Below are 16,529 nucleotides of genomic sequence, written 5' to 3'. Positions count from 1 at the left end.
ATAATTTTTAAACCCTACGACTCCCTGGTTCGAACCAGGGAGTAGTACAATACCGGTATTGTACCGGTATTGTACTACTCCCTGGTTCGAAGCGAGTTAGCTAGTTTCAATACTTCCTTGCACATGTATGCATAAGTCCGTGTGTCCTTGTACTTTTTAACCCTTTGAGCACGCATGACGTATTAATACGTCACGTACAGTGTCACTGCACCCACGCATGACGTATTATTACGTCGTGAGTGTACATAGCGTACAAACGCGATTTGCATGAACCGCGTGAGTTCAAACTATCGTAACTCGGTCAATTCTTGGCCGATTCTCACGATCGAAATATGTATCTGCAAGAGAAAACTCTCAGCTTGCGATAGAAACAATCGCCGAAGCGATACGACCCCGGGTTGTTGAGATATGCGACTCGACACGGCAAATTCAAATCGATTTTTTTGCGAACTCTGCAGAACGCGTATTCTCCATTTTCGATCATTTTCGCGCTATCTGCTGCCATGGAAACTAGATTCAAATGATGGCAGCGGATTTGGGAGTCCTCAAAAAAAATTTGAGCTCGATACGAGCAAGGAGAGTGAAATGGCAGCTGAGGATTTGATCTCCTGGCCGTGCTCAAGTCTGTCGAGCGCGTGCGTGAAGTTTGCCAGACTGTAGCATGGGCTTTTGGTGTCGCTCCGAGCTGAGCTTGGAACTATTTTGTTCCTCGCCTCAAGACCTTTGCAGGAAGCTCAAGATCGTGGAATTCGTCCAAAGGAAGGTAAAGTTATCGATCCTTGAACAGCTACTACTTTCATAGGAAAAACGCGATTTTTGCAGGTGTTGACGTGGGGCGGCATTCAGGTAGCGTCGTGCTCAAAAGGTTAAACCATTGCCAACAAATGCACTGCAACGGTCCATTGAAGGTACTTTTTTCCGCACACCCATATCATCGTAATAACGTTATCCACATAAGGAAGCAATGCTATTCGGTATTGAGCAAGCGGTTGAAGAAAATGAACTGTTACTTGTAAGTTGTAATAATTATTGTTCCACCACCACCACGCCAAGAAGGCCTGGTGGACATACTCCGTACAACTAAAAGCCAAGACGTGAGTTCCTGGGGCAAGCACGTCTCAATGTTCAGACTGCGAAGTCGTGCTCGCGATATACATGATTGTACAGGTACAATGTACTTCTATACTTCTGTTGTACTAGTAAAGTAATTAGTCTGCACGTCCGCGTTACCACCGGCTATACAATTGTATTAGTACACTACACAATATTATAGAAGAAGAAAAAGAAAAAGCGAGGGCTGCGTGAGCCTGCGTCCCACCTTCCTGTGTAGATTCACAGGTGGCGTGAGTTACGAAGTCTGAAGAGAATGTTGAACGGTCTCTGCTAGGATGACAGCTGCACCTTAGCTCAGTGGTTAGAGCATCGCTGGCCTCAACACTACAACAGGTTTGAGGGAAAGATGCAAACGGAAAAGTCTGTGTCCGAAGCTCAAGCGAAGATCCCTGGTTCGAGTCCTGATAGAGCGAGTCAATCTTTTCTTCAGACACAGACTTTTCCGTTTGCATCTTTCCCTCAAACCTGTCAAAGAGCGGTGCTTATTTTTACTATAAAAAAGAAGTGTGTTTACCGCCATATTGCCAGGTGTATCTTTACCACCATATTTATCAAAAAAAGAACAAAGAAGTAGCGACAAACTCGGCCATTTGAAAATAATCTGAACAGTTCACCTCTCCACACTGCGCTCTTGCCGTCTTGGCCCACATTCACAACACCATACTCCACAGAGCTTATATCCGCTCAGTGCAAACTACTTTGCAGAGTAGACACCGTCCATCGCTTCACCAGTTTGTGAGACAAGCAAGAATTCGAAACGTATCACGGGAAATTCCGTCACTCACCACAGGTACTCAGCAGGCGGCTGACCCTTTGGCCAAAGCTACCGCATTAAACGCCCAGTTTGCCTCCGTGACTCGGCCAGATGACCCGTTGCTCTCTATTCCCCTATTCTCACCCCTCGGAGCCCTCAGCTTGTTTCACGTCCGTCATCACCACAACTGCCACTGTCCGGCGTCATCTGAAGAAGCTTCCGACGTGCAAGGCATCTGGTCCCGACGGCATCAACAACCGGGTCCTCAAGGCCCTGGCACCATCCATAGCATTCCCTTTGTGCCGTATTTTCAACATGTCATTTACCACGGGCATATTCCCTTCCGCATGGAAAACAGCGAAAGTCATACCTGTACACAAGAAAGGTTCCCGCCACGAACCTGCAAACTACCGCCCTATCTCTCTTCTTCCCTGCGTGTCCAAAGTATGTGAACGCATCTTTTATGATCACTTGTACAGACATGTTCCGCCGTTTCTGAGTCCCGCACAATCTGGGTTTCGTAAAGGCGACTCCACCTCCCTTCAACTGACCCGCATCGTGCAGCAGGTGTGCCAGCATAGGGATAACAGAGCGCTTGCTGGTATTTGCTTCTTTGACTTGGCCAAGGCGTTTGATACCGTCTGGCATCGAGGACTTTTGGCCAAGCTCGAGCATGCATTCAGGGTACGTAAACAACCACTCTCCTGGCTGAAATCTTATCTCTCTGAGCGTTATCAGTGCGTAACTGTGCTTGGCACATCCTCGGCTGCAGAGCCAGTATTGTCAGGCGTTCCTCAAGGATCAATTCTTGGTCCCCTACTATAATTTACGTAAACGATTTACCTGCAGTCTTCCCTGGAACGTCTCTGTTTGCTGACGACACGACCCTTCTCACCTCATCAGCTTCCCTCACTGGCCTGAAAAACAACTTGCGTGCTGGCATTCAGGAAGTTCTTTCCTGGATGTCGTCCTGGAGATTGTCCCCAAAATCTATCAAAAACAAAGATCATGCTCTTCCCGCCCCAGCCAGAGTTCACAACCCTCATCCATGCCAACTTTCCAAATCCAATTGACATAGTGTCTTCTCACAAACACCTTGGCATTGTGATTGACTCTGCACTCTCTAGGGTACCCCACATCGAATAATTATATCTGTAAAAAAATCAAGTATATCCTTAGGAATTCTCTCCCCCCCCCCCCCCCACTGCTCCTACCTCCCACTTTCTTGCAAGCTTCATTTGTATTTAGCCTACCTTCGCCCAATATTTGATTATGCCGATACGTCTTGGGTTGGATTATCCTCTTCCGCTGCTGCAAAGCTTGAAATACACCACAAGAAAATCCTTAAAATTCTCCTCCGTCAACCCCGCATGCTCTCATCATCCGCCCTTTATAAAATCGCTGACACAACCCCGTTATCACATGGACGCAGTGCACACTTGGCTTCTCTTGTCCATTCCATTAAGCTTGAGTTGTGCCCACCTCATCTCATGTGTTTTAATTGGTTCTCTTCTCTAAGAACTAGAAACTCGCTCTTACTCCCTAAGTGTAACTCATCCACTCTTTTGCGCTCCCCTCTCTTTATTGCTTATTCTGTTTTGGCTCACTCTACCCAGAGAAGTTAAGGATCTGACCTCACTCCGCCTGTTTAAGATCCGTGCCGCCCCTTATTTACTACGACATAAAATTAATAGCTCATTATCCACATGTCCTTTGCGTCTCTGTGTTTTTCACTGTTTTTATTTGACATTATCTTTCTTTACGGAGTTGTTGTTGCTGTTCATTTTGCTACTCTTTCTTTTTTCCCTCCCCTTACTTTTATTTATCGCCGTGGTTGGCAATCACCCACTCTCTTAACATTGGCCGGTGTTTCCACCGAGTCTTGAGATGTTGTAATAAATATAAATATAAAGAATCAGTAGATTGTCACGAAACACATAGTGCAGTGCCAGTGCTGCTGGGACATGCATACAGGTGGTGCTATAATTTAGACAAGCGCGTGAAGCAGACAATCCACAGGGTATTAGAAGTTCACACAAACCTAACGTCGCACATACATGTACATGTACGTGTATGTGCGCCATGACCTCTGTCTCTGAACCCTTGAACCCTTTATACCATGCAGACCACCAGTACTGATCAGGTACATGTATGTCGTGCACCATTGTGTAACCTACATGGTAGAACTGTAATACAATCATGTAAGTAGTTATTCTCCTACCTACGAAAGGATGCCAAATTATGCTCCAAATATTCAACCACCAAATTATGCTCCAAATATTCAACCACCAAATTATGCTGAAAATATTCAACCACCAAATTATGCTCCAAATATTCAACCACCAAATTATGCTCCAAATATTCAACCACCAAATTATGCTCCAAATATTCAACCACCAAATTATGCTCCAAATATTCAACCACCAAATTATGCTCCAAATATTCAACCACCAAATTATGCCAATGCCGGTATAATCCGCCGGAGCCTATTCTCGAGGTTTGTGGTTTCTCGTAAAAAAAAACAGAAAAAACTCGACCATCAGGTCCATCACTGCATCAGTTAGCTTGAGTATTTGCAGGTGGATGGAAGACGCTCGCTGTAACAGTAAGTTGGTATCCCTTGGGAAGTTTGGGGTTGCTAGATGGGAATAACACGGGCGGGTGTGTGTGTGTGGGGGGGGGGGGGGTTAAGAACAATGGATGGCATCAGAAACCAGGAGGATTTTTCGCTTCCGTCAGTATGGCTAGTAAGTAGCAGCAAGAGTACATAAACCATCATGTACTCTCTTGCTACTACTTACTAGCTACTACTATACAAGTACGTGACATTGTACTTGCTTCGTATTGGGGTGAGATACTAGTACGCGGGGGAAGTAAGTAGTTGCCTTACAGGGCCAGGGGTGTGAGCCCGCCTAGTCTCAGCACCGGGAGTACAGCTCGTTCGACTCGACTCCACTGTGAGGACCTTGAGGTGGATTCCCGGAGCAGGAACAGGTCCTGCTCTAAAGCAGATTGGGTGCGTCGGAACGAATTTCTACGAGGCTGGGTTGTGATGTCGATAAGGAGTGCGTTGTAAAGGGTGAGGGCACTGCTGATAGGAGAATCTCGGTGACTGCTTGTGTGTGCAAGTCCGATGGAATACATGGAGGTCCTTTTCTGCCGAGGGGTGTTTGGTTGGTGTTGACGTTGTCGTGCAAGACATACAAATGTACATGTAGTTGTTGCAGATGGCGTGGAGAGTTTTGGTGGTGGTTTCCCATACTATTACTAGTAGAGCTTGCTTTTAATTACCATAAACGTGGTGTTCACGAGGTGTTTGTCGCGCTGGAAACGGAGCGTCTCTGTAAGTTTGTATCCCTGGTGATGTTTGTGCCTGGACAGCACTATAAATATTATAAGTGGTGCTCTTCAGGTACAATCTTCCTCAGCCTACTCAAGCTCAACTGATGAGGGTGAATTCCTCGAAACACTGTGTATTGAGCAGGGAGTGGTGCTTTCTTGCAGGTTTGCCGAGTCGAAGGTTCGATGGACTTCTCGTGTGCTCTGGATGGCAGTCGTGAGTCAGTCAAGTGTCAAGTAAAGTCGGGGGAATAGTGCGAGCTCCAGTGTGGAGAGCAAACCCTTTCTTATAAACAAGAAGTCGTTGGATTGGGAGAGCACTACATAATGCAGTGATCTCTGTGCACAAATTTCATTAGCTTTCTCAAGCTCAACTCATGAATGATGTAGCGTGTATTGAGCAAGCAGTGGTGCTTTTCTTGAAGGTCTGCCCAAGGAAAGGTTCGATGGACTTCTCGTGTGCGCCATGCAGACGGCAGTTGTGAGTCACTCAAGCGCCAGGCTTTCGGCAGGAAACGCGAGCTCCGACATTATTTCTGATTTCATCCCCACCTGAACGGCCCCAAGCAACCACATTACTCTCCGGCCTGAGGGCATAGGCTAAAGGGGAAGTTAAGGCAAAAATTAAAATTTCACCAGTTGTAGTCTTCGGGGTGCTGAGTCGAATGGTCGTGGTCCGAGGAAGCTGAGACGCTCCCTTCCTACTTGAATCCCAATCGAACTCGCGCACTTCCACCGAAACTGGGTGACTGCGCCCTACTAGATGGGGATTTGTATGCAAAATGTCACTAAAAGCGCCATTTCGTTCTTATAAAAGCACGGATGACCGCGATTGGCCCATAATGTTGTAGTCTTTTGGACGCTGAGTCGATTGGTTTTGGTCCGAAAAGGCTGCGATGCAGCGTTCCTCCTTTATTCCCAATCGAACATGGTTGAACAAGTGGTCACGTGCTCCTGGGTGCCCAAATCACCTGGTCACCACGCCAGCAGGCGACAACTAATTACTTTCACACCAAGGTTCACCTTGAGTGACAGGATTGCACCCAAAAAAGGTCAAACACGCTAGTAAGTTGTACCCTGCAGGCACGGTGACCAGGTGACTGGTGTACGCAGGAGCACGTGACCGCTTGTTCAACCATGTTCGATTGGGAATAAAGGAGGAACGCTGCATCGCAGCCTTTTCGGACCAAAACCAATCGACTCAGCGTCCAAAAGAATACAACATATGGGCCAATCGCGGTCATCCGTGCTTTTATAAGAACGAAATGGCGCTTTTAGTGACATTTTGCATACAAATCCCCATCTACATGTAGTAGGGCGCAGTCACCCAGTCTCGGTGGAAGTGCGCGAGTTCGATTGGGATTCAAGTAGGAAGGGAGCGTCTCAGCTTTCTCGGACCAAGACCATTCGACTCAGCACCCCGAAGACTACAACTGGTGAAATTTTAATTTTTGCCTTAACTTCCCCTTTAATTAAGCCTGAAAGCCTAGCGCGGTACAGGACCACGAAAGAGCATGAAGGTTCCGGTGGGGAGCCAACTGGCTCCCTCTTGGAACTGTAGCTCGTGATTAAGACCCAGCTAGGTAACTGTGCCTAAAATTCAAGTCTCAAGCGGTTCACATGATCATCTGGACATACACCGTATTGCTGGTCTGCCTCTATGATAACATCTCCTCTCTTCCTTGCTTACCGCCATTGGTCTCTCCTCCCACAACATCTAAAATCCTGCCAATGTTACAATACATTCACACAGCTACTGCAGAATGCAACATACTAGTCGATATCCAGCCCTGCCCTAGCTTCTCTTGCTTTTCAGTTCCCCTTTCATTCTTTTTCTTTCTCCCCTCTAGCTCTATTACCGCCATGGCTGGCTATCGCCCACATCACCATTTCATTGGCTAGTGCCACGTGATTGTGAATAAATAATAATAATAATAATTAAAGATCCTACCGACCGAATATGCCTACAACATAGAGTCTGAGACGCCATCCTCCACAGACACAATACGCGGTACGTACATGTATCCTTTATGACTATCCTGACACGCGCCAGTGCCCAGTGGTCTCGACGTTATCCAACACGACCAGGCACTAGCATTGCGGCGCCATCCCAGGCCAAGGCAGAACTCACTTGTTTGTTTGATCCAGTACAGCACGATCGCGCCAGGGCAGGGTTTTCTACAAAACCTTCTTGACTGATAGTGATAGGTGCAGGCGAGATGTTGGCAGCCACCCAATGTCAACCTGCTGCTGCGGTGTTGTAGTTCCGTGGAGGACAAAGGACACATTTTGTAGCTTGTGACTAGAATACAACGGTGGAGTACATGATTGTACTTTTAGTCTTTTCAGAACGACATACAGCTAGCCTGCATAACCATGATAACAGGCAAGTACAGCAGCACTGGGTCGGTCTGCCACAGCATCGACAGGTCCTAACAAACCGACGTCGCCAACCATCATCCTGGACACCAGATCGCCAGACGCCAGTGACAGTGACAGTGACAGGCTGTGTTGTTGTTCTGCATGGCTGCAGCTCAGCCAGCCTGGCCTGCGGCCAAATCCAACACCGGCGGAGATGCATTGTGAAGACTTACATGATTGTACATGAATGTCATGTACTGTATGGTCATGTAGATCTACTGTCGTGGACATAGAAATCCGGTCGCACATCTAGCTGGCCATGCAGCCGTGGACAAGCTGTACACACATGCAGACGATCGAGCGCGCTACAGCGCATAAAATATTTTTTTTTAAATTTGCGCTGTAGCGCGCTCATTATGTGCACTGCACGCAGCGTTCTGTACGGGCGCCGGCCCCGGTCAATCCGACAATCGACTGGATTTCCATGTCCGCTACACTACACTACCAGGCATGCACGTGACATGCACATGAATGGTGTTTTTGCATCGAATGATCGATATCGATGCACACGATGCATGTTGAGCTGTATAGCTGTATACACATACAGTACATGTATCGTGAAAAAATAAGTGAGTCAGGCTTCGGCGTTGTTGAACGATGTTTTGACATGATTGATCGTAAAAATGAGTATGTAGATCTAATCCACAGCTCGAGTGCATCCGCGCAGTCCTTATCGGAGTTCAGTGTCAGGTCGCATCGACACCTACGCACTGCGAAGGTTCAGCGAAGCGAGAAACCCAAAAAGAGAAAAATATTAGATCCTGGCTCTTGAACAAGTTGAAGTACCTGCACAGGTCGTCCTTTTGTCTTGCAACGACTCTTGTACTATACTAGCAGTGGCAGTAGTGTAGAGAGTGAGAAAACTGTTGGATTGTTTGGTTGTGACAGGCCACTGTCGACCAAGCAATGGAGAAAAGGACGTGAGGTGAATGATTTGATCAAGAAATCTTATTGGGCAATGATTTTGTGTGAGTGACCATTTCCCCAGGCTGCAAGGTCGTGTTACTACTACTAACGTGTGGATATTACATACGCCGATCTCTATGCACGATGGAGTCACGAGTGCACGGTCCTTTGTTTGCGATGAACTCGCCTCTTGTAGCAATTCGGTCGTTGCTCGCTCTAGTAGCGCCTCTACTGCTACGTCTTATTGTAAATCGCGACTCGACGACGACGTTGGCTGAAACGGATCTTGCATGGGATTCGTTTGGTGCGCCTTATGACTGGACCACGTACCACAACTACACGGCATTAGAGGACACGGTAGCTCTGCTAGTGGCGGACTATCCGCACCTATGCCGTAGCTACTCCATAGGGAAAAGCGTGCAAGGCAGAGACCTTCTGGCCGTCGAGCTGAGTAGCCATGGACTTGGCGAAGTCGACGATGGCCGTCCACACGTGAAATACGTCGGCAATGTCCACGGAAACGATGCGGTGGGACGTGAGCTGCTGCTAAGACTGGTACAGCACATGCTGGTCAACAGCGCCAACACGTCAACTCCCAGCATCAAACGACTGCTGAGCGAAACGCACGTGCACGTTCTGCCGTCGTTGAACCCGGACGGGTTTGAGGTCAGCACAGAGGGTGATTGCCAGGGTGCATCCGGCCGACATAATGCCAACGGGCGAGATCTGAACCAGAACTTCCCGGATCGTTTCAATCACGTACCGCCAGTCGAGCCGGAAACGCAAGCAGTGATCAATTGGATGAAGTCAACTCCGTTCACCCTGTCGGCCAGTTTTGGCGGCGGACAGCTTGTCGTGAAGTACCCGTACGATAGCACGCCGTCGGGCGAGCGCGGCTACGCCAGCACTGGTGACGATGCCGTGTTCCGATGGCTCTCGATGGCGTACGCACTTGCACACCCCACCATGCACCTGGGCCATGCAACTTGCTCGCCGCACGACAACTCCTCGTTCCCGTCGGGCATCACGAACGGCGCTCAGTGGCTCGTCGTCAACGGCTCCATGCAGGACTACAACTACGTGTTTGGGAACTGCTTTGAGGTGAGCGTGGATCTGGGTTGCTGCCGCTACCCGGTGGGCGCGCAACTGCCCCTGCTTTGGGAGAGCAACAAAGGAGCACTGCTCGCGCTGCTGGCCACCGTCTTTCAGAACGCTCACGGCCGGATGGTCTCCGCCGAAGCCGGCCGGTTGCTTAGCAACGCAAATATAACCGTGGTGGGCGCTAGCCCCGTGCACGCTACCGTGCCGACGGTCAATGGCTCCTTCTGGCGCTTGCTCAACGCTGGAGACCACACGTTGAAGTTCAGCGCTGCGGGGCACGCGTCGCTCACCCGTACGTTACGGATTGTGGAGGGTGTACCGGTAGATCTAGGTGCCATTACTCTGCCGGTTATGGCCGCTACGACTACACCGCCCAGTACTACTACTGCTAGTGCAGCGACAACAAACACTCCTGCAGCAATAACAACCACTCCCATAGTAACAACAACCACTCCCGCAGTAACAACAACCACTCCCGCAGCGACAGCAACCACTCCCGCAGCGACAACAGCCACTCCCACAGCGACAACAACCACACCCTCAGCGACAACAACCACACCCTCAGCGACAACAACCACTCCCGCAGCAACAACAAGCACTCCCGCAGCGACAACAAAAACAACCTCACAACCCACATCAGCCTCATCTGTGCCTGCATCATCTGCTACTACAACTGCTACACGCATACGCCCTTCTTCATCTCACTCTACTCCTTCAGCCCCTCTGACGCAGAACAACACGGTGACAACAACTTATCTTCCACCAAAGAGTCGAACACTCTCTGCTGGTGGAATCGCTGGCATCCTAGTTGCTGCAGCTGTGGTGGCTGGCTTCGTGTTCGTGGTCATGGTCAACCTACGACGTTTCACGATCAAGCGACGTGCCTACTCCAAGCTGGGCGGTGGCAATCAGGTGACGAAGCAGCGCGTTATGTACTCACATCTGGATATCCCTCCCGAACATGTCGGTCGTCTCTACTGAGTCTGAGCGTGGATGCGCATCTAGAGGTACAGTGCGTGTGCGTGTGCGTGTGTGTTCAGAGGTGTATGCTTGTGTAGGTAGGTGTGTGAGGGTGTGCGTGAGTGTGTGCATGTGCGATGGAACAGGATCCTTTTGCTCCTGTTTGCTTGCTGCGTGGAGTGTGAGGCCTTGTCTAACCCCAGCAGAACTACTGCCTCCAGCCTAGCCCGGGAAACACAACAGCATCGCCAATGCGTCCAACTGCTTCCGCATGCAGCAGTAGCAATTCGCTTAGGTGCATGCTTGGCGAGGTAATGCACTGAAGAGAAGCCACCGACTGCAATGCCCGCACTACAGCATATAGCCACGCGATATTTGAGTGTGACAGTTTATCATGAATATAGCCATGCCGGCATGGGATTCTTTGTATAGTAGTCTTGATAGGACATGGTTGTCCGGGTTGAGAGTACGGTTGGAGCACGGCCAAGCTCGCTGCTGGGACCTGAAACTTAGGATTCTCACAGGATGGCGCCCACACGCGTATTCCGCCGTGTTGGCGTTGCAGCCAGAGATGCACATAGCTATGCCCACAGGCTGCTCATGATCACCGACAATGATGTTGCCTTCAGTCTATGATAGCCGGTAGCCTACTCGGCATGCAGCCCCAGAGCTGCACTAGACGTCAACGGTTTTGATGGCTCACCGGTGCTGTGCATACAATGGCACCTATGCATAGAACATGGCTGCAGCCCATTTGCGGGTCAACGTGTCCCACATTTGACACATGCAGCCAGTTCAGTACATATTTCGATATTCGTGAGTACACAGTTCATGACCTTTTATGCAGGTCTGGTATCACAGTGTGTACGGCTGACAGAATCAAACAGCGGGAAGATGATGCATAGCTCCCATTGGTCTGCACTCGCTGAACGCCGACGTCGGCTTACTACCACGTCATGTATTGTATTCCCATGTTACAGTACTGACGATAGTGACTACGGGAAACTCGGAGTTGCAACACGGCTTCTCTCTCTCTCTCTCTTTCTCTCTCTCTCTCTCTCTCTCTCTCTCTCTCTCTCTCTCTCTCTCTCTCTCTCTCTCTCTCTCTCTCGTATGTATGACAACTATTACTTGATGATGCTATCACCCTAGGCAGCAGCATGTTGCACAATGTTTGCCTTGATGGCAGTGCTGCGGCCCTGCTGCTCATCCGGTAACGACTACATAATTGCATAATTCACTCACCGTTCTCCTAGGGTAGTATTTATTTTCAAACTGGATCGTAATTTTATAAACTTGTCAGTCAGTGGCAGCTGAGTTGAAACTTCTCTATAATAATTATTCCCGTAGCTATGCAAAAGACGTTACTTCAGTAACGTCTGGCGCTAGCCAGGGTCCACACAGCTTTAATTCCGTATTTGTTTGTTTGTGCCATCGGCATGCCTGGCGCTATCCCTTACCTGTCCCGTACCGTACCGTACCATCAAAGACAGCTGGCCACAATATTCAAATAGGGCTTTCAAATGCAAGGTCATAACGTGAAGCAACTTGGAAGAATGAGTACCGGTATGACTGTATGTACTTCAGTATGCGAAGTGTATCAGGGGAATGCATGCAGGGCGATAGTGCGGGTTCGAATCCCACGTTATGTCTTGAAAAAAAGATACTATAGAACGGGTAATTTTAGCGACGTAAAAACCCTAGCGAATTTAGCGATCGACTCATTTTCGCTAAAGTTTCAAGTCGCTAATCCGTTGAGACATTAGTAGTGCACTGGTGATCCGTGAGTAAAATCGCTGCTAATCGCTAAAGTAAAACGTCGCTAACCGGTTGACAATGGGAAAACGCTAAAAAAATAGTCGCTAAAATTACCCGTTCTACAGGATGAGAAATGAAAATTTTATAACATCCCTATGCTTTTTTGCCTACAAAACATAGGTCATCAAGGTGCACCGCGGTACCGGTGGACGGCAGGGAGTAGTACAATAATGTGGTATTGTACTACTCCCTGGTTCAAATCAGGGAGTAGTACAATACCACATTATTGTACTACTCCCTGGTTCAAATCAGGGAGTAGTACAAAGGTTCTTTACTCTAGGGGTTGGTAGGATGTAGAATTTTTTTCTTTCTTTGTGTTGTAAATGTCGTTGTCAGCCTTTTGCTTGTGGCTCAATGATTATGATGATGAATTATTATTATTATGTACATGTAGCGCTAGCGTAGCGTAGCCTGTAGGCTGTACTGCAGCTAGCTGAGAACTACGGTACGCGTACAGTCCATTCATTGGAAACTGGCACCCTAACTTTTTGGTGTCTCTCTCACATAGTTGTAGATATCGTGAAAACAACAGTACATCCTGCATTGTGTGACCCGTGCAATTACTCCTTGCCACATTTGAGGCCAGAAAAGTCCAAGAACAGGGAAATAGAAATTCAGCCAGGTTTTACAAAATTAGGACAGGTATGCCACGGCAAAATGTATGGAGAAGCAGATCCAAAAACCAGATTTTTGAGATTTAAAGTGGGTTTTTGATCCTCAATTCGGCCCAAAACCGACTTTCAAAAGCCAGCGGGGCCAGTTTCCGATGAATGGACTGTAGATCTACGGACTGTACTATGGAGTATGGTATACTCGTACTGACTCACTCTGCACAGGTCGGTACAAGAGCAGATACGGATGACGTGTCGGCCTCGCACCTGGCAGTCGACGTAGTCCGGTACACGGGAAAGATTAGTTGTCTTGTACTAGTTAGTTGTAGTCTAGATTAAAAAAAAACCCAAAAACTTGTTGAGTCTTGTATTGCAGCTGTGCCAGATCGAGATCGATCCTTCGCCGAGGCTTCGGACGCCTGCATGCAACAGAATTTTAGCAATGGCACCAGCAAAGTGCGTAACCTGCCAGAAGGACAACAAAACCAGGCTGCTATCTTGCCTGCATGTCCTTTGTATGACGTGCCTGGAGGAGAATACAAGAGAAGACGACTCAGCGGTGGGCATCAGCTGCCCTGCTTGCAGGAAAAGAACGCCACTCACGGCAGGATGGTCACCAGGGCTTTCTTTACCCAGCGCCTATCCAAAGCAGTTGGCTTGCGAAGCTGGCTCGCGATCCGGATCAGCTACAGTTGCGTTGCTGTGCGAGGAGTGCGGAGATGACGAGATCGCGGAGTTCGTGTGCGAAGAATGTGACTGCATGCTATGTACCGCTCATGCCGAAGTGCACCCGCGCACGCGCGCGACATTCAAGCACAAAGTCACTGGTATTCATGACTCGAACTCGAAGCTATCCGAGGGCAACACACCTGCGGACGATGATGGAGCTGAAGATGAAGCTGGTCAAACCAGCGGAAACGCTTTAGCCCCACAGGGGCATAACAAGCATCGCTGTTCTATTCATCCGTCCAAGTCGGTGAGTCACTTCTGCTTCCCTTGCAATAAGCTGCTGTGTGCTGTTTGTATGCAGCAAGGAGTACACACGATTGACAGCCACGCTCAAGAAAATGGAGCTCAGGGGAGGCTGACTGAGCATGCACCGCGCCCCATCCAGGAGGCAGCAGGCGAATCCAAAGAGAAGTTGCTTGAAAATCTGTTGAGCACTGTTGACGGGCGATGGACGAAAGCAATTGCCAACGTTAGAACAAGTATGCAAACTCTTCATGAGCAAACAGAGAGTGCCTCTGAGCAGGCTGTTGAGTTCTATGACACGTTGAGGGAAGAGATCACCAAACGCCAAACGAGAGTTCTGGCTGAGCTGGACGAACGGCGTACAACTAAGCTGCAGCCGTTGGAAAAGCAACTATCCACACTCCTGGAGGCTGTCAAGCATGGTGAGAGGATAACGGAGATTGTCAACTCGTGTGACGACAACACGGACTTTCTTAAAATGAGCAACTGGCTGGATAGCACCGTTGATGATGCCAAGCGCTCGACGCAAGACTACTTGCAACCGTGTGTGTCCAGTGCAATCACATTTGCTCCAACAGATGTCGAGGATCTGTTCACCGAGATTATTCGGGCTGGCTATACACTGGATCTTGCAGATGGTCGCTTGGAGTGTAGCAATCTGCGATATCTGGGAGAGGACGCCACCGTCACTATTCAGCCAAAATGTTCTCCGGAAACAAAGCTTCAACTGACTCCAGAGCGAATTCACCAACATAGAATCAATGTGATTGCTGCTCTAGAAGGTGAAAATGATGATGATGATGGCGATAAGTTTAAGTCATGGACTGAATATGCTGTGACCCGCATTGATAACGACGGTACAGTCCACTTTGCATTCACTCCTCAACAAGCCGGCCTCCATTGGATCTTCAGTAGAATCCATGATGTGTTCCTGCGCAAACGTTCAGTGTCAGCGCATATCTGTGAGCGTGCAGTATTTGATGCTAACCGCTGCTACCACTCTATTCACATCAGCAATGATGGACACACTGCAAGACAGACCCAGGCAATTGTACATCAACAGTTTGGCACCTCAAAAGCAGTATGCACTGGGAAAGTGGCAGAAAAGACTGGTATCAGCTATTTCAGAGTTCAAATTGCTCAGACCCGAGAAGCGTATATCTTTCTATGCGTATGTTCTGCCGAATCGCCAGAGCTTGGTTCTATTCACGCAGACCATGCCCAAGTGTTTGGCTGGTATGGAAAGGGTTCAGGCAGCAATTACCAAAAGCGGAACGGCGGTGCACTTGGTCAAAGGTGGAAAGCCAGAGATCAGATCACGCTAGCTCTCGACCATGATAAGCACACCCTCACCGGCACACATCACCGCACTGGCGTCAGTGAAGTGCTGCACGACATCCCCACCACTGGCACCCTGCGCTGGTACGTCACTCTGTACGACACAGGCGATCAGATCACTATCGTGTGAACACACAGCACGATTGACGGCTTGCCCATCGCCGCGCACCCGTTTGCTGTTTCGGCATGTGCAAGAAACGTTCCCCCGGTCGCGATTACCCTCTCTTATTGTGTGGATATGTCCCTCGACATGCAGATCTCGTAGCATCCAGCCTGTCCCAGATCAAGTCGCCTAAATGGGGCACTATGACATATCGCTGCTAGTTCTAGAATACACGACAATTGACAGACATGATGTCATTACATGCAAGATGATGCGCATATCCACCACATCCACTGTACATGTATGAGCTGTGGGTAGCCGTTGCTAGTTGCTATCTAGGCGAGAAGAGAGACGTGACTATTCATTTTTTTATTTATTTTTATTCACAAAATTAAAAGACACCAATGTTTCTCGAGTCTGGCACTTGCTCAACGCTGGAAGACATACATATACGCTGAGGTTCAGCTCTGTGTGGGTCATGCGGGCTCACAGACATAGCATTTTGTATTGGCGTACTGTAGCATAAACAAATATGTATTCCAGATTTAGACTATTTCCACTTGATCTTTTCCAAGTCCACCCATAGTTTGGGGATTTGAGGAGGTGTCGGCCGTTGGGCGGTTCAATAGCCAATTGAGTCATCTTTCCAAAATGCATTTTGAGTCTTTCTCCCCTCTCCCGGGGAGACCCACGTGACCAGTTTCAGCAGTGAGCAAGTACAAGTGTGTGTGTGTGTGTGTGTGTGTGTGTGTGTGTGTGTGTGTGTGTGTGTGTGTGTGTGTGTGTGTGTGTGTGTGTGTGTGTGTGTGTGTGTGTGTGAGTGTGTGTGTGTGGTGTGTGTGGGTGTGGGTGCACATCCAGTGCATTTGCAGATTTGCGTGCTTCTCTTGCGACGGGCGTATACATGGTACATGGTGTGTGTGTGTGTGTGTGTGGTGCCAGCGAGCTGTGGGCAAGGCTGTTCGGTTAGCTAAGGAGGCGTGGATCAGCGCAATTACGGATGAAGTTGAGGCCGCCCAGAGGGACGGCTCTGTCCGCTGGAAATGTATTAAGAAGTTGCGGGGAATGCACACTGGCCGACAGTCAGCGGTGA

At 48.8% G+C, this 16,529-nt stretch overlaps 2 protein-coding genes across 2 annotated transcripts; both read left to right on the top strand.

Moving 5' to 3' along the window:
• The first annotated feature begins 8,361 nt into the window (after nucleotides 1–8,361).
• Nucleotides 8,362–12,152, top strand: LOC135818294 (carboxypeptidase D-like). Its single transcript, XM_065331646.1, has one exon. It carries the CDS (start codon nucleotides 8,678–8,680, stop codon nucleotides 10,613–10,615), a length of 1,938 nt encoding a protein of 645 aa, XP_065187718.1. The 5' UTR covers nucleotides 8,362–8,677; the 3' UTR covers nucleotides 10,616–12,152.
• Nucleotides 12,153–13,352: 1,200 nt separating this feature from the next.
• On the top strand, nucleotides 13,353–16,128 carry LOC135818293 (E3 ubiquitin-protein ligase TRIM45-like). The gene has a single exon (XM_065331645.1). The coding sequence runs from the start codon at nucleotides 13,466–13,468 to the stop codon at nucleotides 15,461–15,463; it is 1,998 nt and encodes a 665-aa protein (XP_065187717.1). The 5' UTR covers nucleotides 13,353–13,465; the 3' UTR covers nucleotides 15,464–16,128.
• The last annotated feature ends 401 nt before the right edge of the window (nucleotides 16,129–16,529 follow it).

This window comes from Sycon ciliatum, chromosome 5, assembly GCF_964019385.1.
Source record: "Sycon ciliatum chromosome 5, ocSycCili1.1, whole genome shotgun sequence".
Classification (NCBI taxonomy): domain Eukaryota; kingdom Metazoa; phylum Porifera; class Calcarea; order Leucosolenida; family Sycettidae; genus Sycon; species Sycon ciliatum.
Note: the sequence above shows the minus strand (reverse complement) of the source record. Positions and strands in the feature narration are given on the sequence as shown.

Excerpts from the sequence above, each read along its gene's own strand:
- LOC135818294 (XM_065331646.1), top strand. The coding sequence starts at position 8,678 with ATGGAGTCACGAGTGCACGGTCCTTTGTTTGCGATGAACTCGCCTCTT.
- LOC135818293 (XM_065331645.1), top strand. The coding sequence starts at position 13,466 with ATGGCACCAGCAAAGTGCGTAACCTGCCAGAAGGACAACAAAACCAGG.